Source organism: Tiliqua scincoides, chromosome 5 (genome assembly GCF_035046505.1).
Source record: "Tiliqua scincoides isolate rTilSci1 chromosome 5, rTilSci1.hap2, whole genome shotgun sequence".
In the NCBI taxonomy this organism is placed as follows: Eukaryota; Metazoa; Chordata; class Lepidosauria; order Squamata; family Scincidae; genus Tiliqua; species Tiliqua scincoides.
The window spans coordinates 92,035,179-92,060,468 of NC_089825.1; the positions used below are offsets into that span (position 1 = coordinate 92,035,179).

Below are 25,290 nucleotides of genomic sequence, written 5' to 3' on the forward strand. Positions count from 1 at the left end.
TGACTCTTTCCATTGAACCCTACACAATACACTGGCTTGTGATTAAATATTCTTCATAGAGGCAAGAAGTGCATCCAGGGTTACTTGCCAGAATGTTGCAGCATGAAAAGGAACTGCTGCTTCTCAGTGCAGCTGGCATGACCCAGTATTGTTGAAATAGAACCTGGTAGTTCAGATTCAAATGTCTCTCCTTGGGTGAATCACTCTCTTTCTACCTCAGTTCTTTGTCTGTAAAATGGGCATAATAGAGACCTGTCTCACAGGGCTGATCTGAGCATTGAGGGGAGTAAGGATGGTAGAAGCCTGTGTATGTTTAGAGAGTTGAACAAATCACTGCTCCTTAAGAGGAGGGGATGAGCTTCAAATATTTGACTTCCTACCCCAGAGGGTGTGTGCAAGTTTTGTTTGCACTGAACATCTGTTGATTCATTGTTTCTCTTTTGTTGTGTCTTTCAGGTTTCTCTGGGGCAGGGCGTGTGCCCTGCAACTTGCAACCCTTTAGGTGGGGGGCCTCTGTCCACCAGCCCCACTTCCCTTCTAACTACCCCTCTGGTCTCCAGCTCCATTCCATGGGGGTGGATGGCATGTATGAGAAGAGCAGAATGCTGAACATCCAGAACAGCGCATGGGGCAGTCGCCAGGAGTGGTATCAAGACAGTTTGGTGGCGGGACCACCCAACCCTGGTATGATATTCACACATGCATATTGCCCTGTCCTGCCATCCTTTTACCAACAGATCTTTAGAGCAGTCATTTTCAACCAAAGTGCTGCGGCACATTGATGTGCCGTGAATGGTTCCCGGGTGTGCTGCAGGAATGTGGGAGAGGGTCATTTATTAGTAGGACCATTGGGGAATGTGAGCCCCCCACTGGCAGCGCAGTGTGCCTTGTCAGTTGTCAAAAAATGGGTGGTGTGCCTTGACCGTTTTAGCACCCTCCCAGTGTGCCGTGAGATGAAAAAGGTTGAAAATCACTGCTTTAGAGTATCAGGCGGGCCTTCTTAGGGACTAGCCACATGCAATACTCAAATGTGTATAACAGAACTCCAGTGACAACGACAACTACTTTTATAAGAAAAGTAACTTTCAGGGCATTTAGGAGAGGAATTTAGAGTGGAGGAGCAATGGAGTGTATGTTCGTGTTTCCTGCTTTTGGACTCCAGTTGTGCTTTTCTGGACTCTGTTGTATGCCTTTGCATGTAAATTGTAGCTAGCTCCTTAGAGAAACTCAAAAAGTATTCAAGGGAAATATGTGTCTTCCATGCCCCTTGCCAGTGAAGGTGTTGACTGGACTGAGAAGACCAGCTGTCTGCTGCTTTCTCTGCAATCCTTTGCACACCTTCCTGGGAGTTAGTCCCATTGAACACAGTGGAGTAAACATGCATGGGATTGTGCTGTAAGTCTTCTATTAATTGTTGATTCCAGGAACAATAGGCATCTTTGAATTTTTCAAGCTTTGACTTCCAAACTCTGTTTACCTCTTTTACTGGGCATTGTGGACCAGTTCAGATGACTAATGAACCATAGTTTTTTCAGGTCCTAAATGTGACCCACACTGAGCTCACACACTGCCTCTCCATACTTACCTCCTCAGCTTGTATTCCTGGTTTGTTTTGATCTTGGTTTGTTTAAACTACGGCTCTGTGGCTCATTCAAAGATAGGGACAGTGGTTTAGCCATGGTTCACAATCTAGGGTGTCAAAGCCAATTTAAATCCTGGTTTATCAACCCCAGTTTAAACCACAGCTCCCAGCTTTGAATGAGTCACACAGCTGTGACTTAAATAAACCAAGACTGAAATGTCTTAGCTCCAGATGGAAACAGAGAAGGTAAGGGGAGGGAGAAAGAGGAGGAACATGAGCTAAGGACGCTTTTGGTCACATTTGGGTCTGAACCAGGACACTCTCTTATCATTCATTGGCATCTCCAGTCTGTGGGGAGCAAGCAGAAGCATTTCCTTCTGGTAGCTTCTCTGGGGAAGCTCACAAGATAACCTGTTCACTTCTTGGGTGATCTCTGTAGGAAGAGTGGTGAATGGGGCAGCAGAATGGCATGTGTGGTGACCACAGGGTCTGACTTGCCATCACCTGCCTCATTGTCAGGCTTAGCTTTCCTCTGTGCTTGAATTATACCCATTTTACAGATGTGGAGTCTGCTGTATGGATGCTTAATAACAGCAGTCCTTCATTCCTGATATCGGCAGGTGAGGATGGCAGTTTCATGGGCTGACATTTGTTGTTGGACTGTCTGTAGGGGTGGCACAACCTTAGATACCACCCAATGCCACTGTTTCATCCCTTACCTTGTGCCAATATTGCAAATCCAGAAATGCCGCACTTCTGCCTTTTCAAAAACTGTGTGAGGAGCATTCTAAGGAGCCAGATGGTCTTTTCCCCATTCAAGTGAGCTGGAAGCCAATCAGTACGGCTTGTGTGTCAGGTGTGTAAAGATTAGATCAGCCTCACATTCACTCTTCACAATCTTTCCCCTTATAGCTAAACAGAGCAGACATGAATAGCTTCTGAATGCCATCTTTTAGAAACCTCCCCCAGAATCTTCAGTTATATATCGTGGACGATGGAAGTGGATTTTTTTTTAACAGGCTAGCAGAAATCAACCTCAACCCTTTCCTTTGCAATGGAAAGCATATTATACTATGGTGTTCATATGATTTGGGGGTTTTTGTGCACAGAATCACACAGTTAATTTTTAGAGTGTGCAAATGACAAGCAGATCTGTTGGAACTGTTCCAACAGCATCTCAAATCCTCCACTGTCGCAGGAGCTAATCAAAGTATGCCCCATAGGACTCTTAAAGTTCTCTCTTTTTGTGTTTATTTACAAAGCATGTTTCTAGTCCTCATGATTGTAGAGATGCTTGAAAGCAGAAGGCAGGAGCTCTGGACTCCTCGCTGAACCACTTCTTATCCCACTTGGACATTCACCCCCTGCTGTTGTTGGGCAGCAGAATTCATTGACCTGAAGTGGCTTTGAAAGAGATTCCCTTTCTTCTACTGCTAAAGCAAATGTGATCCGTTGTGATACGTCTTGCACTGAGGCATTCCCACATAGAGTGTGACAAGTAAACAACCTCTATCTAGAGCCCCCAAAACCTGCTTCCACAGTTTATTGCTATCTGGTGAATTAAGTACTAGTCATTTCTACAACCAGGTGAGCCTTGCTCCTCATCTAATTCTTATTACCACATAACTTTCCTTCCTTCCTTCCTCCTTCCTTCCTTTCAGCAGTATAGAAAAGGAATCAGCTTTTTGTGATTGGTAAAATCTGATTGGTAAAAGTGATTGGTAAAATCTGGGGGTGGGTCCGAAATACCTTTAAGGGTGCTGCTACTGAATTTCCAGTTCTTATTGCTCAGATAGATTGCTCCTGTTGCTTGCTGCTCTACTGTGGTGCAAATGACAACAAGAAGCTCTGCCGGCTGCTACCATTCAAAAAGGTGGCTGAAGATGCTACTGTATTAGCCTGCAGAAACAGATCTGATCAGAAGCTGCGATGATACTATTATGCTGGGCCTCCCAGGTTATGCCTGGGTCAGGTGCCTCCTACTCACACCACTACCGTTTCCCCTTGGGCCACTAGCTTCCTCCTCCCTCCCGTTCTTGGAATTCTGGGTTCTGTTGTATGACACCCATTCAGCAAGATGGGCCTGGCTGGTGCTGTTGTCTAGACATCTTGCGTGCCGCTTCTCTTTCTCTCTCCATCTGTGCTGTTTTTAGATACTGTGCATGGTCTCCCCCCTCCCCACACTTCCCTTCTCTCCTCAACCTCTCCCCCCCCCCCCCATTTCCCCTCTGGGCTTATGCAAGTGTGTTTCTTCCCTTTGCATTCTGCAAAGATCTCTCAGCAAAATGGAGCTGATGGGGATGTGGGGAGAGAGAGCTGGGCTGGGGGTTGGGCGGGCAGGCAGGCAGGCTTGTGGGGGGGAGGCATCCTGACAACACTACGTCTGGGCCAGGGCCAAGCAGAGACACTCTTCACCGAGGGGGCCTTTTGGATCTCATTGCTTCAGGGGCTGCAAAGGATTCGGGGAGGGGGGAGGAGAGAGCTGGCAGTGTCACCTCGCATTAGGGCACTGTGGCTGATGTCGTGGCTTCGCGTCGCCTGCGGAGATCCGAGTGCCTGGCTTCGCAGAAGCAAAGAAAGGTCACTGTTCAGACCACAGCTCCCCTGGGATAAAAGGTTAAAAAGCTTGTGGGCTCCCCAAATCTCCAGTTGCCACCCACCCATTGTTTCTCTCCCAGAGAACCCTGGTGTCGTTGTCCCCAACCCATAACAGTAACCAGCCCTTTCCTCCTGCTCCTGTTCTGTGTGACTCACTACCATCACAGGAGCATTTTTTCCCCACAGCCTCACACATTAGAACTTCGCGGAGACTCCAGATGCTGCCTGCCCCAACTCTTCTACCCAAACTCTTCTGTCGAATCAGCTCAGCCCATCTCCCTTCTAGGTTGCCAGCCCTCCAGGTTTGTCCTGGAGTCTCCAGGAATCAGGATCAATCTTCAGATGGCTACTGAAAGCAATCCTGGAGATTGTAACAGGGCCTCCAGGAATTTCCATCATTACACCATATTGGGGGGGGGGGGAAATCTCCAGGAATAGCTTCAGTCAAGGTTGGCCACCCTCCTCCTTACCCAGAGAACCCAGGAGTCCCAGCTCCTGATTTGTGTCCCCCCTCCTACTCTTCAACCTGTAGGCCTCAGGCCATGCTGGGGGGGGAGCACTCCAGGCCGTCCTATTCCCCCCATCCTCTGAGTGCATCAGGAGCAAAAGCCTACACCTTGAGTGCGCAGCGATGGGTGAACAATTTCTCAACACTTGCTAATTAATCATTCATTAACTCTATATAAACTATTAATAAATGGTTGTCACTGTGAACTAACACCAGGCAGTCAGCCAGGAAGACGTAAAGGCCTGGAAGATTGCGGGGGGGGGGGGGGTTAGTGTTTAAGTTTGGTCTTGGGAATAGTCTCTGAGTGGGCACAGGGCCAGCCTTAGGGGAATTTGACCAAATTGGGCCCTGCGCCTGGAGGAGTCGTGCACTGGGGTGGCAAGCAGAGCGCCCTCAGCTGCAGCTGGCAGCTCGCTCTGTAGCCAAAGCTCCAGCATAGAATCTTCCATGCTGAGGCGTCATGAGGAGAGCATGATGAGAGGAGCCTTGCCATCAGATGGTCCCCCTCCCACCAACCCCTGGGTCTGATTGGCTTGAAAATGCCACCCCCCCAGCAGTTGGCTATGATGCCGCTGCTGGGTGCCCACAGCTGCCCCTCATCCCATGAGCAGGGCTCCTGTGGGGCTGCCCCACCAAAAAACGTTTTACATTGAACCCCGCAGCTCCTAAGGTTGGCCCTGGGTGGCCAGTATAACCAGAGCTAAAAATGCAGGCTGTAAGTCCTACGGACATCAAGAGTTTCCACTGATGCCTGCTTTCAAGAACTGAAATCTCACCTTCTGCAACTGGAATCAAGTTTGCAAATGTGGCTCATCTAAGTTTGGTTCATTTGCACAATGGCAGCATTTGATTTTCATAGACTTTGATTCCTATCCTTTGTTTTCATTCGGGGGAGCTGTGTTCGTGGAAGAGAGATAGGGGACTATTAATGAAACCCCAAGTCTCATCCCTGATTCCTCCCAAGTTCAGCCATATTGTGTAACCCCATAGCCTTCTAACTGTAGCTCAGGGCTGTCACAAAAGGTAAGGATCAGTGCTGGTGGGCTGCATGCAGGAGAGGGGAAGGCAGAGATTTATGAGGGCGGTGGGAAGGAGGGAGATCTGCTTGAGTGCAAGGAGTACCAATATAGAGTATGCCATGGAGAGAGTTAGTATCTGTTTTCTAGGGTTGTTTTTTTCACAATCCAGAAGCTTCCTTGCCAGATTTTTTTCAAACATAGCCCAAGATCATCTGGAACTGAAAACTGTAGTCTTAGCTGAGGTGCCTAGGTTTTAGAAACCTGATTTGGGCCTTGGAGCTATCCCATGTGATATATTTGCTGGGAGTAGTTCATCTCCCCCTCCAAACTAGAAGGAGGGGAATGCTTTTGGGAATAAATAGAGCATCCCATTCCTTTACCTCTGGACCATCCCAGCCAGATCTCACTCATCTGCATTTATGGGGCTGGTTTTCCAGGGTCAGGGATCATGCCTTCCAGTCAATCCTGGGCACTGGCATTATTTTTTTTAATGTTGTTTAAGCAGCACTATACTTAAATTGTTTGCTCTTGGCTCAGAATTTGAGAGGGGGGTGGGAAAGAGAGAGAGAGAGAGAGAGAGAGAGAGAGAGAGAGAGAGAGAGAGAGAGAATATCAAATTATCACCTTCCTGGAAGTACATTTCTTTCACTCTATTATCTGTCTTTTCTGCACATTTCATCCGCCCCCTTCTGTGAGTTTGAACAGCACATTCCCTCTGTTTCCCAGGTGAAAATGGGGAGAGGGCACTCTTGTAGCTTTTTATTCTCACAGCATGGATCAATGAATCATGGCAGATCCCACCACATATTACAGTACTGGATTTTTTTTTTTTTTTTTGCCTGCTATACATTAAAACCAAACTTGTCATACCAGCTTCCTTCTTTAAAATACATTGGGCTATTTTTAATAGAACATTGAGGACCCAATCCTATCCACCTTTCCAGCGCTGATGCAGCTGTGCCAATGGGGGCGTGTGTTGCATCCTGAGGTGGGTAGGCAGTCATGGAGGCCTTCTTAACATAAAGGAATATTTGTTCCTTTACCTTGTGGCTGCAATTAGCACTGGAAAGGTGAATAGGATTGGGCCCTGAATCTCATAATGGATCTGGTTCTGCTTCTTATTATAGCATAGCTGCAGTTCTAATGCATCCAGAAACATCTGCTGTCTGTTTAGGTGGTTACATTGGCAGCAGTGGCATTTGGGGACCTTCTTTGTTCGTTTACATATGTGTGTGCTATAGTCAAGGTGCATCTGCCATCCCCCACGCCAACAACCTCCTCCCCACTCAGAGCTTAAACTTCTAAGCAACATGTGAAAAATAAAATAAATATTTTCCCAAAGAAAAATGCATTAACAACGATAGGCACTGGAAAATAGGGGCTGTTCCTGGTAAATAAGGACAGTGGAAACTAGGGGAGATGGAGCCATAGCTCAGTGATTTGCTTTGCATGCAGAAGCTCCCAGATTTAATCCTTAGCATCTCTAGGTAGATCTGGGAAAGATCGCTATGTGACTGGCTGCTATCAGGCAGTAATAATATACTGGTTGAAGAAAGCTTTATCAGGTCATATAAGCATGTAGGATCACTGTGATTTTCTGTCTTGGAAGGTGAAGGAGCCACAGTATAGCCACTAGCGGGATGTGCATGTGGCAAAGGGAAGGTGAGGAAAATAAGACATAGGGGTTAGGGAGGAGGTGATGGAGATGAACATGAGGAGGATGAGATGGGAAATTTGGCAGGAGGATAATTCTTCAGTCTCTCTGCACCCACTAAGTGGTAAATTGCTATGTCTGAGCCACAGAATACTGGATGTGGCCTTGGGAGAGCAGGGTTCAAAGGTGTGTTCAGGCATGGAGTCCCATGGCTAAGTTGCTGTTGCTTAACCTCAGTGCCCATAACTGTAAAATGGAAATAATAGTGACCCCCTTCACTAGGTTGTTGTGTGTACAAAGCAAGGTAATAATCATAGATCCAGAAACTATGGTGATTGATTTTAATGAATAAAGATGAGTATGAGAGGGTCCTTCTTGTTTCACATGTTTGCTCCCCATCCCAATCCCAGACAGCTGCCAGCAATTGGAGAGTGGGCTGGATGCTGAGCACTCACAAGGCACAAGCAGCCAAGACTTAGATGAGTCCCAAATCCGTTTGCAGCTGAAGCGGAAATTGCAAAGGAACAGGACATCCTTTACCCAGGAGCAAATAGAGGCATTGGAGAAAGGTGAGAAAGGGATGGAGGTGGGCACCGGGATGTGGCTGTGTTGCTGGGGCCAAGTTGCTGACTAGCTAGAATGTCATCTTTTTGATCAGTAACAAAAGTGGAAGGATTTCAAGCCCCCCCCCCCCAAGAGTGTGTGTTGCCAGATCAAACTGTACCTTTTGAATTTCTTTCAGTCTCTTCTGTTATGGCTTGATGTTTTTAGACAGCTGAACTATCCTTCAGTTTGGATATTTAGGGTATAGTCAGGGCATACAATGCAGCCACCTTACTAAAGCTAAACATGTCTGGATTTGGTCAGTGCCTGGTTGGGAGACAATATAGGAACCAGTGTTCCCTCTAGTCTTCGAGGGGAGTGGGTGAAGCCCTAACAGAGCTGCCTGGGGGCAGTTCCAGAACGCTCCGTGAACTGCTCTGGAGTGCCAACTGGGAAGCTGTATGGGGCTTGAGTTCCGTCTGTGTGGTTGCACAGATCAAAAGGAACACTGGTAAAAACACCATGCATGCCACTGTGAGTTCCAGCATGGAAGAAAGATGGGATATCAGTGTAATACATTCAAAATAAACCCACATAGATCTGGATTTAAACAGAGAGAGAGAGAGAGAGAGAGAGAGAGAGAGAGAACTTGGTTCCTTTCACAAGGAGAAATCATTCTGTACATGCTGTGGGGTACACTGTTGATAGTGACAGAATGTTTGGAAAAAGTTGATAATCTTTTGCCAAGATGCCCTATTTAAGAGGGACAGGAGAGCAGGACATGGAGACACATGGCCATCTGGTGGACCTAAGCAGTACTGCAGCCAAGATGCATAGCAGTTTCCTTCACCCTCCTTTCTCTGCATCTGCCCTTGTCACTTGTAAATACAGTAGTACTTTCTGTTGGGTACAGGATCTGCAGCACTTCCTGCTTCCAGTTCTCATGTTTCATAAGAACATAAGAAGAGCCCTGCTGGATCAGGCCAAAGGCCCATCGTTACGCTTACTTACATTGAAACGGATCTGCCGTTTTCCCAGTCTGTGCAGTCTGTGCAATCTTCCCAGTCTGTGCAACATGGCTCCACTGAGCCAGGTGAAAGGAGGAAGAATCTGTCAGGGCAGGAGTGGAGAATAAGAGGGAGACACTAGGCACAGTGGCTGCAGTAATAGAGGATTTCAGTAGAACAGTGTTTGTTAAATTGTGGGGGTTGCGAGCCAATTCCAGGTGGGTCCCCATTCATTTCAATATTTTATTTTTAATATATTAGACTTGATGCTACCATGGCATGTGACTACATTGGAGAAATGATACAGATCTGTACTTTTAACAGGCTACTCTGTATATGCTTTAAACAACGATAGTAAATGGGATTTATCCCTGGGAAAGTGTGGGTAGCATTGCAAACTAGGACTGTTAAACATTTTCCTGCCTGATGATGTTACTTCCGGTCATGATATCACTTCCAGTGGGTCCTGACAGCTTCTTATTCTGAAAAGTGGGTCCCAGTGCTAAAAATGTGAGAACCACTGCAGTAGAAGCATGTCTTGGCATAGAAGATGCAGTATCCTCCAATTCCATTGAATGGCAGCTGTGAGCAAGGCAGAGAATGCAGTACTACTGCCCTCTACTAGTCAGTCAACAGTGGTGCGTGTCCAGCAGAAGGATGTGCAAGAACAGGTTTCTTTCAAATAAGTTTTCTTGGCTTGATAAGGAATACAAACATGGCAATATAGGGGAGACAGCATACCAAAGGTTTTTGTCAGGGTGCGGAAGACAGAGTGCCACCTCACCAAGAGTTATGAATAATAGAAAAAAAGAGGAACGTGCCCATAATATTGATGCCGTCCCTTAACTGTTTCTGCAGAGTTTGAGCGCACTCACTATCCTGACGTCTTTGCCCGTGAACGCCTGGCAGCCAAAATTGACCTCCCAGAGGCCCGGATCCAGGTAAGATGAGGAAACCACATGATGAGGATAGAGAGAAGTTTAGAGAAGAATGGGGGAAGATAACCTAACACCTTCAGTCCTTCTTCTGCTGCACTTGTAGGCAATTGCTTCCATTTAATTGTCCCTTCAGGTCTGGTTCTCCAACCGCCGAGCTAAGTGGCGTCGGGAGGAGAAACTGCGGAATCAGAGGCGCCAAGCTGGAGGTCCTGGGGGGCACCTGACCATAGGCAGCAGCTTTGGTACTGGGGGCAGTACTGTCTACCAGTCCCTCCCACAGCCTACAGGGTCAAGTAAGTCACATGTTCCCAGTTCACTCAACAGTTACCGTCCCCTATTCCATCAAAGAGGTCCTGTTCAGCCTGGTCCTATACAGCACAGAGGGCTCCTAGCTGTTGACTCTGTCTCAGCCCTTTCCATCCTCTGGTTCCTACTAGGGCTACAGCATTCCTTTTATTATTTTAATAATTTCCATCCTGTTTTCTTTATACAATAAACTCCAAACAGTTAAGAAGAGAAAAATCTCTAACAAACATAATATAAAAACCAAATGCAAAGATAATTGGTGGGATTCATTGTTGAAATGAATCTATTTTCAAAACTTCTCATTGACTTTTAAAAAAGTGTCCCAGATGAATGGGGCAATACGCTGTCTCAATATTAATTATTTTTAATACAAGCGTTTACTTTTTTAAAAATGTTGATGATTGGTTTCATCTTCAGAAAGGCATTCCCTCTTTTTTCATGTCTGGGAGGGTATGGGATGCTTCTTCTAAGACAGGGGTCTCCAAACCCTGGCCCGGGGACCAGATGCGGCTCACGGAGCGCCTCTTTCCGGCCCGCGGCCAGCCTCTGATCCCCTGAGAGCCTCTGGCCCAGTTGACCAAACACAACCAGAGTTGTCCTTGTGGGGTGGGGAAATGGGGGTCCATTTAAGTGTGTGCGCTTTATTTCTTGGGCAGTGTTGGTGCTTGGAGAAATCCTGGACATTTGAGCCCATTTATTCATTCATTTCAGTCATTCATCTAAGTTCCATCTCTAATGTATTCATTTAAATTGTATATTTAATTTTTTTTCCGGCCCTCGACACCATGCCAGATATTCGATGTGGCCCTTTGGCCGAAAAGTTTAGAGACCCCTGTTCTAAGATATTGCCTGGTGTGATATGTGTGGACCTCACTGAAATATCAAGGAAGGGCGCAATTCTAACCCCTTATGTCACTGCTTTCCAGTACTGGCATTGCGGTGCCAATGGGACATGTGCTGCATCCTGCAGTTGGGTGTCACTCACGAAGGCCTCCTCAATGAAAGGGAATGATTGTTCCCTTACCTCAGAGCTGCACTGCCCTTAAGTCAGTGCTGGAAAGCACTGACATAAGGGGTTAGGATTGCGCCCTAAGTGTGCTTTTTGCTTCAGAATGGTTGTTGTAACTGGTAAGCCTGTTTAAGCAAATGGAATTGAGTAGCTAGGAGGCTATGACTCATTACAGACTTAAAGATATACAATTGGCCATCTAAGGGCTCAATCCTGCCCTTCACTTGGGCCGATGCAAATTCCTTGCGCCGGCCCAGGAGGGTCGCAAATGTGCTGTGAAGTAAGCCACGCTGGCACACAGAGGTGTGCCGGCACATGGAGGCTGAATCCAGCCTCCATGGTGGCTTCTGCAGCGAGCCTTGCTTCAGCCCGGCTGGGCCGACGCCAGGCTCTGGGGTGGGCGTGGAGGAGGTGGGGAGAAGCAGAGAGGAGGCATTCCTGGGCAAGGGGAGGGTGGGCGGTGGGTGTCCCAGGGGCGGGTGGGTGGGGAGTGGGAGGCAGGGCTGGGATCCCAACCCCCATTCCCGGGGGGTTTGGAGCAGCTTCAAGCTGCTTCTCTCTCCTTAGACTTGTGCCACTTCAGGAGGTGGCGTAAGTCTGAGGATACCCATAGGATATCCTCCTTACCTGGAGGTAAAGTTTCCCCTTGCTTCTGGCTGAGCCGCTTTGGGCCCCTATCCTGCACTAGATACAGCTCAAGCCTATTGGCTTGCCTGTTCCAGCGCAGGATAGGATTACTCTTTAAATTTCTTTAGTTAAGTGGCAGACTTTGTTACCATCCTGTGTTGTTACCTGTTGCTTCTCTTTCTCCAGGCACTATGTTGGGCCGTACGGAAAGTGCCCTCAGCAACAACTATGGTGCCCTTCCACCTTTACCCACCTTCTCCATGGCCAACAGCCTCCCTATCCAGGTGAGCTTAAAAGGGATGAGCAAATATTAAGCATACCCAGGTGGGAATCAGGAAGACTGACGCCAATCCTCTGACTTCATTAACCTCACCTTTTCTTTTTCTCTGCCGCATCCCACTTGCTCTGAACAGCAGGCAGTAGCCCCGGTTGCCAGCCAGACATCGTCTTATTCCTGCATGCTTCCCAGCAGCTCATCAGTGCGAAGCTATGACTCATATACGCCCTCCCAGCTTCCCTCTCACAACCTGAGCTCCAGCAATGGGGCCTCTACTGGTAATGAAAGGGTAGCGGGTGATTAAGAAGGGGAGGGCCTCACTCAGGGATGAGGAAGGGGGTGGGAGTATGGCACCTGGGGGAGGGGGTCAAAGCAGAATTCACAGCAACCAAGACACGTGGGTGGGCAGGAGATGTAGCAAAGTGAGCAGCCTAGACTGTGAAATTGCTTTGGGAAGGGAAAGGTCTCTGAAATACTAAGGGTGGTACTTTGTACTCAGTGTACAAACCAGGGATGTGCTGGGGTCACTGTGTCTGAGCCATGAGTTATGAGTCACTGACCTCCTGACTCAACGCAAGTCATAACAGGCAGCCTTTGCAACACAACCTGAACTGTTTATAGAGTCATTTTGACTCGAGTTGGAAGTCATTATGGGAGACGATTCAGGCACAGCGGAAAAAGTAAGCATTTGTGCACATACAAAACTGAGTCACAGTCTTACACAAAAGTGATGTCTGTGACTTGAGTTGACATGAGTTGCGAAAAATCAGCATTTTCACCACTCGAGTCATCACGACTCGAGTGTGCATCCCTGTTGCAAACTAACAGCCCAATCCTGAGCTGCCCACGGCACCCAGGTCCGGCAGCTCCATGGCGGGCTCCCGCCGGATCCTGAACCTCCCACGCTCCCATGGGAGGCTCCTCGGGAGAAGGGGATGTTTGTCCCCTTCCCCCGAGTAAGGGAAGCAGCCCTGCAATGGGGCTAGTCACTTTAGCGGCGACCAAAAGGTTGTCGCTAAAGTAAAGGTGCTTGTGTAGGGCGAGCAGCCCTGCCCGAGCACTTTGGATCCTACAGAGCTCAGCTCTGCGGGTCCGCCTCTCCCCCTCCCCCTGACATGCCTCCCCCATGCCCCTGGCCATGTCCCCACCTCCCATTCTGCAGCCCGGTGGTCCGGGAAGCCACTGAGCCGTGGAACCCGGGCGCCCGCCACATGCCAGCCCAGCTCTGGCCGGTGCTGGGCTAGCTCTGGCGGGAGCCCAGCGGTAAGCCCCGCAAATGTGCCTTACGGCATGTTTGCAACTGTGGTCCGTGGCGCGCAGTCGCGCTGCGGACCACAGGATCGCGCTCTAAGTGTGGTTCTTTGTACTAAGCGTATAAAGAGCCACAAGGAAATCTGGAAACCTGCCTTAGTGGTTCCACAGCGAAACATGGAAGCTAGGGCACAATCCTAACCAGGTCTACTCAGAAGTAAGTCCTATTTTATTCAGTGGGGCTTACTCTCAGGAAGGTGTGGTTAGGATTGCAGCCATAGTCTCTAATGTGCATTTCTAGAAATCTCAGCTGAGAAAGAAATGAATTGTGTGTGTGTGTTTTTTGCAATATAAAGTTCCAATACCTCATGATTGCGGAGCAAACATTAAACATTTGTTGACAGCTTCAATTTAAAACATGCACCGCTGCTGAATTTTTTTCACTCTTTATACTTCTGCACTTAGCAGCGTTTTCAGTTACCACAGTGTGGCTCAGTCTCTTCCTTTCGAGAGACCACGAGGCACTTTTCAGCCCAGGGAAGGAAACAACAAATTTCAAATGCTGCAAAAGAGTCCTAAGAGTCAGGCTAGTGGATAAAAGATGAAAATCAGCTACACTTTGAGTCTGTTTGCATAATTTATTCCAGTTTTGGTGTAGATTTCCATGCCTGCCCTGAGAGTAGGCTATAGAAGTGCTTGTTGACCCTCAGTTTGAGTTTGATGGGCATGTTGGGGCCAGACTTATGATGAATATGAATGAATGAATGAATGAATGAATGAATGAACCTTTATTAGGCATAGATAGAGAAATCATAAAAGCAAACATAATTAGTCCTAATCCCATTTATCAAAAACGGAGTTAAGATAATAAATTACTAATAAAACATTTACAGTTCAACATAAAATATCAACATTTTTGACAAATTACATTAAGAAGGCTTAGAAATCGCTAAAAGTAAAAAATTAGAAACTCCCTCTAGCACATCTGGTGAGCAGTCATTTAGGAGACACTTCAGTTTGATGAACATGTAATTTGATCGCTCTGTATTTTTGATTTTAAATATTTAAAAAATTAATAGCAGCTGTGATGGGGGAGTGAGAATCAGATTTGGGGCCTCAGCATATTGAACCCTTTCCCACTGTGGTCCTGATAAAAATTGCATCCCAAAAGAGCAACTTTGGGGGCAGCATTGTTTTCTTTCCCCAGCCCGTCCCCCTTTCCCCCTTGCTTATTGTTCAGCCTGAAAGAGTCCTCAGGTGAACTTAAAAGTTTTAGGAAAAAGAAAGCAAGCTAAAGAAAGATATTCTGAGAATCAGATGACTTTTGAATTGTACGGATCTGCTCCTGTGGATGTTCAAGCTGTTTGGTAAGGGGCATTCTAGCTTCTTTCCAGCTGCTGATTCAGGCAGCAGATGAATTTGCCCTTCTTTTCAAATCATCATTAACATGGAGACAGGGGTAGCTGATTGGCTTTGAGAGTGGTTCCCAAACTGTGTACTGTGGCTCCCCGGGGATCTGCAGAAATTAGCCAGGGGAGCTGCACAATCCTCGTGAAAAGCCCTATGTAATGTGTCGGATTGTAGCCCTATTGGAGAGCCACAGCAATGGCCTAATAGGTCAAGTGAGCTGCCAATCGAAAAAGTTTGGGAACCACTGGGCTTTGGGAATGAGAGAGCAGTTTGTAATTTCTGTCAGGCCCTTGGAGGTCATATTGGATTCCTGTGGAAAGGATTGTGTGTATGAGAGAGAAAAATACTAGTGAAGGATTATGTGATGAGGCCCATGTTCCTTCCTTCACCTTGGTGAATGAATTTGCTGCTGCATTGCCTTCTCCATATTTAGGGAAGCATTCTGGGGCAGACTTGGAGAAGGGTCTAAGAATTGTGCCCCTAACACCCCTCTCCTCATGAAATTCTGTGACTTGAATGAAGTATTGGAGCCAATGTGCTCATATTTTTTTCCTGTACATGTTTTGCAATTTGCTTGCAATGTATTTATTTGCGGAATGTTGACTTCTATGTGTTTTTTTGCAACCTATATCACTTCCTGACAACTTTCTCTCTCTCTCTCCCTCTTTCTCTAGGGCTAATTTCTCCAGGAGTATCAGTTCCAGTACAAGTCCCTGGGGGGGATCCTGATCTTGCCCAGTATTGGCCAAGACTGCAGTGAGGGAAGAAGAGGAAGGGGAAATGGAAGTCCGATAGGAAGAGGGAGATGAATGGAAAGGAAGGGGCTTTTCTCCACAGGGGAAAAATGCAACGGGTCACAATATCTGGGGGAGGGAATGGTAGAGAGGAAGAGCTTGCCAGCCTTCCTCAACTTTGTGTATCTATGTTAGGCAACCATGTCTGTGTTGATACCGAGCTTTCTCCTTCCCTCAGTGTTTGCACCTTTGCGCCATGGGGGAAGGGGAACAATCCCTCTGTTGTCTGTCCCTTTCCTGTTCTACATCTCATCCTGTGACTTTCTCCTTTTTCTCCTTGCCCCTACCCCTCATGCTCCTAAATTGGGCAGTGAGAACTGAAAAAGCTCCTGGAAGTATCCTGGAAAGAAAAAAGAAGGTCAATTTCCTTGGGGAGCCAGCACAAAAGACTATAGGAGGAAAAAAGAAAAGAACTTAAACCTCTTTGGGGAGCTGATAAAATGACAACGGGGGAGTAAAAGGCACAAAGGGAGAATCTTGGAAGCTGAAGCAAATACTGGGAGGAAAAAAGAAAAGTGGCAACCATATTGGATTCCTGCAGAAAGGATTGGCAGAAAGCAAGAAACTAAACCTGTGAAGGATTATGTGATGAAAATTAGAGCTGTTGCAAAGGACTGTGGGGGGAAAAAATATCATTGCCATTTGAAAATTGGTGCAAAGAATTCTAGGGAAGAAAGCACAAAGCAGTCCCTTTTTTTGTCCTATGGCATCATGGGCTAAGATGGTATTTGTACGTGGCCTCTGGGGCCCTTGTCCTGCAGTTCGGGGAGGATGCTAGTATTACTTCCTGGGTGTGTGGTGTTCAGTTGCTCTTCCCCTTGCAAGATGGCCCCTTAACTACTCGATACAGATCACCTTGATCACTCTGCCTCACTTTAGCTCACCTATTTTTGTTCCCTGCATGGAATTTACTTAGCTGGGTTTCACACGAACCCCAGAGGGCTAGTAACCTCTGACCTACACAAAACGGCCCCCCTGACCACACACACATGCACACACTACTCATAGGCTCAAACTGTGTTTTCACGTGTGTTAATAAAGGACCTGTGCAAATAGCACTGTGTGGGAATGTGCAGTGTTGATATAGTATAGCCAGATAATTCAAGGGGAGATGGTGGGGAACGTGACACCACCGCCAAAGAAAGGGGCGTGGGGTGGTGATATGGTGGTTGCTGGGTAGATATTGCAGGAGAAAAGGTGGGTAAAGCACAGTGAGCAAAAGAAAACACCCTCGAAGCAGCTATATATGTATAAATAAATAAATGTACAATTAAGAACATGACAGAACAGAGGCGAAGAGCTGCAATAAGAGCATGTAACAGGTAGAGTTATAAAGCTCCATAAAATGAAGTAAAACAATATCCCTGCTTCTGAAACCGCACAAAGCGTGATTATAGCTTTTATTGTGAAGCTCTGCAGGCCCGTCTGTTGCATAGCGCGATTACACCTCTCACTCTTGCTTCCCTCCCATGCCACATTGTTCATCAATATGTTTATCTATACACCCATTTCTAGGGTTCTGCTGTTTTCAGCTGTGTATTTTGCTCAGCAAACAGCCTCTCACCCCCCTTTTTGTGGTTTTTCCTTGAGCGTGTGGGAAGGAAAAGCAGCGGGGCCTGTGGTTTGGGGTGCTGAAAAGCAGAGAGAGGGCGGTGTAAGGTTCATGGCTCTAGGCATGTGAAAATGGCAAGGTGTTCTAGGCTAGTGTATTCTGTGCATTTCTGGCATGGCTGAGGGGTTGCAGAATCCAACCCAAATGTTTAAATTCATGAACATTAGACTACAATTGGGTGCAAAAGAAAAACAAATAATGAACTTATGCAAGACAAATGCATGTGTATATACTTCACTTGTATCCTGGCTGCAAACTTTTTTGCAGGTGCAGAATAGAGGTGGAGGCAGCCGGTTTCAGAGCTGCAGCTGTTCTACCTGTGCAGGAACACCAATGGAAACAGAAGGCTTGAGGAGATCATGGGAAGAGACATGCATGCTGGCCACTGTTGCCAAAAGGTTGGGCTTTTGATGCTGGGGGTTTGATTCTAAACTGGGTGCAGTGAGTGAAGACATGGACTACAGCAACTTGTACACATAAGCCTCTAGCAGCGTTTCTCAATGTTTGTCCCCTGCCAAACCACTCTGCATGGTCCACCTATTGAAAGTGCCAGCAGAAGTTACTGGTGATAATGTCATTGCCAGTAAACTTCCGGATTGGGAGACGAGACACAATGCGACAAACACAAGTAAGAGGCTCAGGGAGGATAGGAGGGCTTTTTTTTGAGCACAAGAAAAGCGCATGCTGGAGATCTACCCATCCAGTCCAGCCTCCTCCTCCTGCTTATCATGTTATATTGCTGATCTCACTGCCGGATGGTAGGGGTCAGGGGTCCTGCATGTACCACCGGACGCTACCTCAAGTACCACCAGTGGTACTCATACCACTGGTTGAAAAACACTGGGCTAGAGGATCAGGTCTTCAGAGCCTTCTACCTAACACTGTTGCAAGAGGGCACAGAATTGTTAAGGCTTACTAAGGCAAGTTCAAGAACTTTCTCAATTTAATCATACACGTTCTTGTGATTAATCAATTCATTAAATCTGCTGAAATTTAAATATGAGAAAAGGGTTTGAAAAATGTAAATGTTTTGTTTTATACAGTGCCTGCATATGTTCCAACAGTCACCCATCTTAAAAGAGGCATTCCCCTCCTCTCACACTCAGAAAGAAGTCTCTCTTTTAAGATGGCACTTGCCACCTGCACAATCCTATGCTTTCTATTTTATTTTATTTTTATTTTATTTTAGCACAATCCTATGCTTTCTACTTAGAAGTAAGTCCCATTTTCTTCAGTGATGCTTACTCCCAGGAAAGTGTGCATAGGATTTCAGTGTTTGATTTTTTAATAAGTACTTGTATTAAAAATAGTTTTAAAAATAAAAAGTTTTCCCTGGGGACACTTTTTTAGTGGATCAAAAAGCTCTGAAAGCATTTTAAATTGATTTTAATTAATTGATTACTCCACTAAGTGTTGCAGTCATAAGAATTTCCTCCAAGGCTTATTTATGTGAACTTGTATCCACAAATTTAAAGTATTCCATTGACTTGTACTGGGGGCACAAAAGTTACATAACCATCCTTCCCAGTCTCCATCGATAACCCTGGGATTCAGACCCCCCCCCCCCAAAAAAAATGTGGATAAGAGCCTATGGGAGTTGGTTGATGCGGTTGTGTGTGTGTTGTGTGTGTCCCCATTCAATCCCCATTACTTTTGCACTATAAGGCTGCCACTTACTAGATTGTTAAGTGTCAAACAAACAGGCAGAAATGTAATAGATGAAGTTTTTCATGTTGCAGTTAGAGGGAAAGCTTCACCTATTGATTTTTTGCCACATGCAAACATGTTAAAGACTCAGAAGAAGCCTTTCCAGAAAAGGTGGCATTCCTAAAAAATGGACCCAGGGAAAGTGATAATAGTAGCAGCAGCAATATATTCCCAAGTCTTGGGCACTCAGCCTGACCCCAGAATGTCCCTTGGTAACACTGAGCCAGTTTTCCGCAAAAGATAACTTGGTTCCGTTTGCTAAATCTTTATTCACATGGTCGACTCTATTCTTAGTTCCTGTTTATTCACAGACCCCCCTCCCAACAGTAAGTTGTGAGAACCACAAAATACCACACCCTCCTGAGATTGGAGCACCTGCAAGAAGGAAGTGGTTGGAGGCAGTTGGCCAAGGGTGTGGGGCCACTTGATGTGTGTGTTTTGAGTGTGTGCCAAGCTGGGGGAAGGGGAGCAGGGTCTGAGTACCAACTCCGCTTGGAGCCTATACAAAGGATGTTGGGGAAAGTGTCCCTGTAAGTGCACTCTTCTAGAGCAAAGGATTATGGGAAAAAATCTGCCAATCTCTTTAAGAGCTCAGTAAAGGGTTTTAAGGAACAATTTTCTTTCCTGGAGAGTTGCCGCAATGATGGCTGCCTTCTGCAAGTGCCCCTTAGGATGAGAGGCTGAAGAAACAACACAGCATTATAGGAGGAATGTGTGCAGGCATCCTTGGGAATAGGGACAAGGGACTGTGGGAGAACATGTGCCAAGCTCCAGGGAACCTGCTGCAAAGCATGATTTTTTAAAAGGGCATCTGGCTCTCCTCCAAGAATGCTTCCCATGTCATAATTTTGGTCAATAGACTGCATTCAGAAGTCACCCCCGAGAATGATGGAGACTCCACATAAAGCTTGGAAGTTCATTACAACGCAAGTTCCATCCCTCCATCCTTCCCACTCTATATGTGTCAGGCACACAAATATACATTTGGTATCTATAACCAAACTCGGTGCACATGTGCTTGTGTGTGCGTTCACACGTGTCCATATGGAGATCTGTGTAGCTTAGTTGCCACATGCATGTTCATTATATGAAGTGCAACATCATTCATGACATATGAAGCCAGCTAATATACAGTAGCCTCTAGACTGATTCGGTTTATTGGTCTATCTAAGTCAGTTTTGTATATTCTGACTGGCAAAGGCTTTCAGGAGTTTCAGGCAGGGGTCTTTCCCAGCCCTTGTTGGCGATGCCAAAGACTGAACAAGGGACTTTCTCCAGCCCCTCTCTGTAGCTGATTTCATCTGATCTCAGAAGCTAAGCAGGGTCAGGCCTGGTTAGGACTTGGATGGGAGACTGCCTGGGAATACTGGGTGCTGTAGGCTTATACCATAGTCTTTCGAGACTGAAGGTTGCCAACCATTTCTCTGTAGCAATATGATGACGTGCTTGTGAGAATAGGCCATTGTAGATAGAATTCCACAGATAGAACACTCATAGAACACTCGTACCTCTTCTTGCAGCTTTTCAATGGAATCCGTTCATGCATTCGGCGGCCAGTCATCAGGCACACAGTAATCATGCACAGACCATTGTGATATGCACATACACAGTATGTGTGAACCAGCCTGATGCAGCAGACTGTGCACAGATTCTGCTGTACTAACAATTCCCATGATCACAGTGACTGGGGGAGGGGCGAACTGCAGCCACAAATCTCATGGGAGAAACTTCTAGACTTCATTGGATTGCTGCTGGCTGTTTGTGTACAGCCAGGTTCACAATGTCCTTTCTCCCATGACACTGCAGTCACATGCCTGGCCAAGAAGTGGCTACAATTACTTGCAGGAGAAGGAAACTAACCCCCTAAGTCAGTCCTAAAAGTTCACCATTTGCACCCAAAGCACTGCTTTTCTGGCAGGGAAGAAGAACAAGACAGGGAGAGATGGGACTGCAGTTGGGGTAGCCTTAGCTACATACCTACGTGTCTGCCCCATTTGTCAGCGTGTGTCAGGGTTGAGAATGGCCTGACTAAACTGTTTACTTCAGTGTTTTTCAACCAGTGGTGCTTGTACCACCAATGGTACTTGAGGTGTCCAGTGGTACTCGTGGGACCCTGAGACTTCCGCCCCCTGGCAGCAAGACCAGCAATGCAACACATCAAGCAGCTGTAGGAGCCTTAGCTTGGTGGGCAGAGCTCCAGCATGCAGTTTTCAGTGCTCGAAAAAGCCCCCCCCCCCATCTGCCCCAAGCCTCTTTCTGGTGTTGTGTCTGGTCTCCCAGTCCAGAAGTAACTGGCAATGACATCATTGCCAGTTTCTTGTGGTGGTACTTCCAATAAGTGGACCGTGCGAAGTGGTACAGCAGGGGGCAAATGTTGAGAAATGCTGGTTTCATTTAATTTACAATACAGCTTCATGTCTATCTTGGCATGCCACAATAAATTAGATTTTGGTACAGCCCAATCCTATCCTCCTTTCCTGGGAGTATGCCCCACTGACTCTAATGAGGCTTACTTCTGAGTAGACATGCCTTGGATTGGGCTGTCAGGCACTAGGCTGTTTTTCTTTTCCCTTACTATTTGGGTCAAAGTGGGAATGGGGGACAAAACAGCCATACACGTGTCTGTGTGAATTCTGGGAACCAGGATGCCTGGGATCTACAGCACAGAAGTGTCTCAGCCAGCCAGGACTCCTGGGTTCTTCCCTGTGCCCCCTTCGAGAAACATTTTGTCCAGGGCAGTGTTTAACCCGCCCTGCCCTTGACCCCCCAAGTACCCATCACAGCCTCCCCCCCCCCAAGCTGCTGTTTCCTGTTTATAAGCTGGAGCGGGAGCTTTCATCAGTGGGTTCTGAGCTCACTTCCCCCCCAACAGGAAGCCCTGCAGGACAGAGCTTCCCGCCACACCCCACAGGCTGGGGTGGGGTGGAGGGCAGGGGAGGGGGGAGCGCATTTTAAAGGGCTGAGCCTTGACACCCTGCTGCTGATGCTCACCAGAAGGCAAGAGGCACAGAGGGTAAGATCCAGGGGGAAGAGGGCGGGGTGGGGAGGGGAGACTGGGGCTGCTTGCTTTCCCCCTGCTCTGATTCCCACGGGGTCCCAGCTGTCCCTTCCCATTCCTATCCTGTGCGTGTTTACTCCCAAGTAGGACGCATCGAGTTCTGGGGGTTGCAGCCCAAGACCGTGCATCTTCTGCACAGATCCCCACTGTGGTCAGGGGCTGCAATCTCATGCAACTTCCTCTGCAGGTCAGATCCCCCCCCCCCCAAGAAAGCAGTCTTCTAGTCAACATGCGTGCTGGCTGTGAAATCTACTGGATCCCATTTCTTTCCAGCTCGCTAGGCTACTTGATTTCAACTTCTGACCCTATATGGGGATCTCTCCCTCTTTCTTTCTCTGTGATCAGCTGTGCAAAAGAGGGGGCAGAGTACCTGTTGTACCTTTTGCAGAGCTGAGCGGAGGGAATTTTGGATGGTGCAGCTTTTGCCCAGTCTGTGTAAAGAAGATGCTGCCATTGGTGCCATTCCGTTTTCTGCGCAATGATCTCCGGAAAAGTTGCTCACTCCACCATTATATCTGGTCTCTCCCTGTCTTTCTGTTGAGAGAGAGAAGAATCCGACATAGCGGTGATGCCTTTGGTGTGACTGATCTCGGCCGCCCCAGTGTGTGACTCAGTGCACCAGACCAGTAGTTCCCAAACTTTTTTGACTGACCGCTCCCTTGACCTACTGGGCCCCATGGGTCCAAGGGACCGCTCCCTTGACCATGGGTCCCCATTAGAGCTACAATCCTGTACATTGTTTAGGGTGGCTGGTTTTTTGTGAGGATTCCACTGCTCCCCTGGCTGGTTTCCATGGCTCACAGTTTGGGAACGACTGCACTAGCTCTGGTTGAAGGCCAGTGTGCTAGATCCTGCTTCTTTCTTAGAGAACCCAGAAACTCCAGCTCTAAATTCCCCCATTAAGACTTCATCCCTTTTCCCAGTTCATCCCAGTTCCTCTCACCTCAATAGACTGCTTCTTGCTCCTAGATGTCCACAAGTCCTGCCTCCTGCATCTCTTTCTTAGGCTAATCCCAATTCCAGAGAACCTGGGAGTGGCCCCTTCCTATGAGCAGCAAAAAAAAAAATCCTGTCCCAGGGCAGGGAATGAGCAAAGGGTAATACAAGGAAGAGGAAACAGCTGGATGCTGAAAGGGCTTCTGTTGTTGCAGAATGTTAGGGAAAAACACCCTTGGTGTAGGGTCAGACTTTTCCTGAGTGGGTCTCCACTGCAGAATTACTGAAGTGACTTGTGGGTTGGGTTGCCACCTTTTTCACTGACCTTGGTCCTCTGCTTGTAGCAGCAGCATGACAGACAAAAACTTGGCAGGTGTCACTTTCCCTACCATTTACCTCCATGCTAGGAAACATAATGGTCACTAAATTTATGTTGTTGGGCTATAGGTAAAAAGGCACTAGGGCCAGGCCAGGAAAAAGAACACAACAGGGTAGTGACCCTATTATAGAACACCAGACTTCCTTTTACCATTCTGAGGAGATTCCATGATTATAAGTGCCCTGCAAGTGACTAAAAGATTGGGAAAGGGCCATGTGTTCTGTCCTTGAGCCCATTTTTGCACGCAGAAGGTCCCAGGTTCAACCTCTGACATCTTCATCTAGGGGCAGAGAAAATTCCTGTCTGGAACTTTGGAGAACCTCTGCTAACCTGTGTTGACTAGCCTAATCTGGATGGACTGTCGGATTGATTCAGTATAAGGACAGCTTTCTAATCAGGATAGCTCTTTCTCACACTAGAGAAGGGGCAATCATTCCATTGTCTGTATGAGATCTGTTAAATAGTATGGATCATATTTTTCTCATAATGAGTATGAGTTTGCATTTTAATATACTATCCAACTGTACATATTTGTACATAGACCAGGTTCCTTTCCTTGTACAGTATACCAGATCTAACTACTTTTACTAGTATCTACAGGTTCTGGAACTTTTGGCATGTATAGGGTAGTGGTTCTCAAACTTTTTAGCTCCGGGACCCACTTTTTAAAATGGCCCTCTATTGGGACCCACCTAGTTTTACTAGATTTTTTTAAAAAAGTGATCTAGAAAGAAATAATATTTTTATTTATTTACTTACAAATATTATTTTATTTTCAAAGATCCTGATCCATTTTTTCTAATGAGGCAACCCTAATGAATAGCCTTCAGGCTTGAGGGGTTTAGTTACGTAACCCAGTCTTCACCTGCCCCCACTACCTGTCATTGATGAATTGGGGGGGGGGACACCAGAAAAAAAGATGTTCAAACATTTATTTCGCTATATTTATAGAAGCTTGCAAACTGCAGGAGCTCAGCTGTTTGCAGGGCAGTTAGCAGCTATCTGATTTTTGAATTGCCTCTGGGCTTTTGAGGCAGTGAGTCATTTGATCTTTCCATCACCCCTGTTTTCATTGGAGGCTCTGTGGGACCCAGCAGAAATCGGGTCCCAACTCACAATCTGAGAAATGAAAATCTGATATAGATGAAGCACGGGGATTTGAAAATCTGATATAGACAAAGCACTAAACAGACTAATGCTTTCTCCCCCCCCAAGTGCTTTCAGATGTTTGAGAAATATACCATGTTGCAGCTGAAGTTTACAGAATTCCATGATTGGGTTTTATTTTTTGTGCCCCTTGCTCTGAGCCCTGCTAGAGAGATCCTAATTTTTAAAAAAATGAACTGTTCCCTTAGTTCCCACTTCACACCAAACAGCAAGAAGTCTCTTGCAAAAAGGGAGCACTCATAGTGACTTGTAGTGTGTTTGTAATACAGCAGTGTTTCTCAAACCGAGAGTCAGGACCCACTAGGTGGGTTGCAAGCCAATTTCAGGTGGGTCCCCATTCATTTCAATATTTTATTTTAACATATTAGACTTGATGCTACCATGATATGTGACTGCACTTGGGGAAATGTTGCAGACCTGTACTCTAAACAAACTACTACGTGTATTCTTTTAACAATGATAGTAAATGTGGGTAGGATTGCAACCTAGGATTGTTAAAAATTATCCTGCTTGATGATGTCACTTCTGGTCATGACATCACTTCTGGTGGGTCCTGACAGATTCTCATTCTAAAAAGTGGGTCCTGGTGCTAAATGTATGAGAACCATTGTAATACAGTATACACGTAGAGCCAGCTGAAAGCAGACAGGAAGCATCAGCCCCCAAGCGTTGATGCCAATGATCTGCTTTTTGCTGTCCAGCTCCAAAATTTCCAAAGAGGTTTGAGCAAACTAAACTGCTCAGTTATTTCCTTTCAGCCCTTACCATGTAGGGCAGAAGTTGTTGAGGGTACTTCTTTCTGTGGAGTTTTTAGATAAAGATTTGCATGATGGGCCATTGGTGGCGAATAAGGAAATGCCTGTTCATCAGCTAGCAAAGCTATGCAAGATCCTAGAAAGAGAGAAAGC

At 46.7% G+C, this 25,290-nt stretch overlaps 2 protein-coding genes across 2 annotated transcripts in view; both read left to right on the forward strand.

Annotated features, from left to right (window-relative positions):
- Positions 1-569: 569 nt before the first annotated feature.
- LOC136651505 (paired box protein Pax-6-like) lies at positions 570-15,489 on the forward strand. The gene is made up of 7 exons (XM_066627970.1): positions 570-684; positions 7,772-7,930; positions 9,770-9,852; positions 9,983-10,137; positions 11,931-12,075; positions 12,208-12,346; positions 15,404-15,489. The coding sequence occupies exons 1-7, from the start codon at positions 570-572 to the stop codon at positions 15,487-15,489; spliced, it is 882 nt and encodes a 293-aa protein (XP_066484067.1).
- Positions 15,490-20,919: 5,430 nt separating this feature from the next.
- Positions 20,920-25,290, forward strand: part of LOC136652340 (uncharacterized) — a 40,004-nt gene continuing 35,633 nt past the window's right edge. The window contains exons 1-2 of the mRNA XM_066629276.1: positions 20,920-21,009; positions 21,715-21,855. Of these exons, the coding sequence (XP_066485373.1) occupies positions 20,920-21,009; positions 21,715-21,855 (231 nt within the window). The remainder of the gene's footprint in view (positions 21,010-21,714; positions 21,856-25,290) is intronic.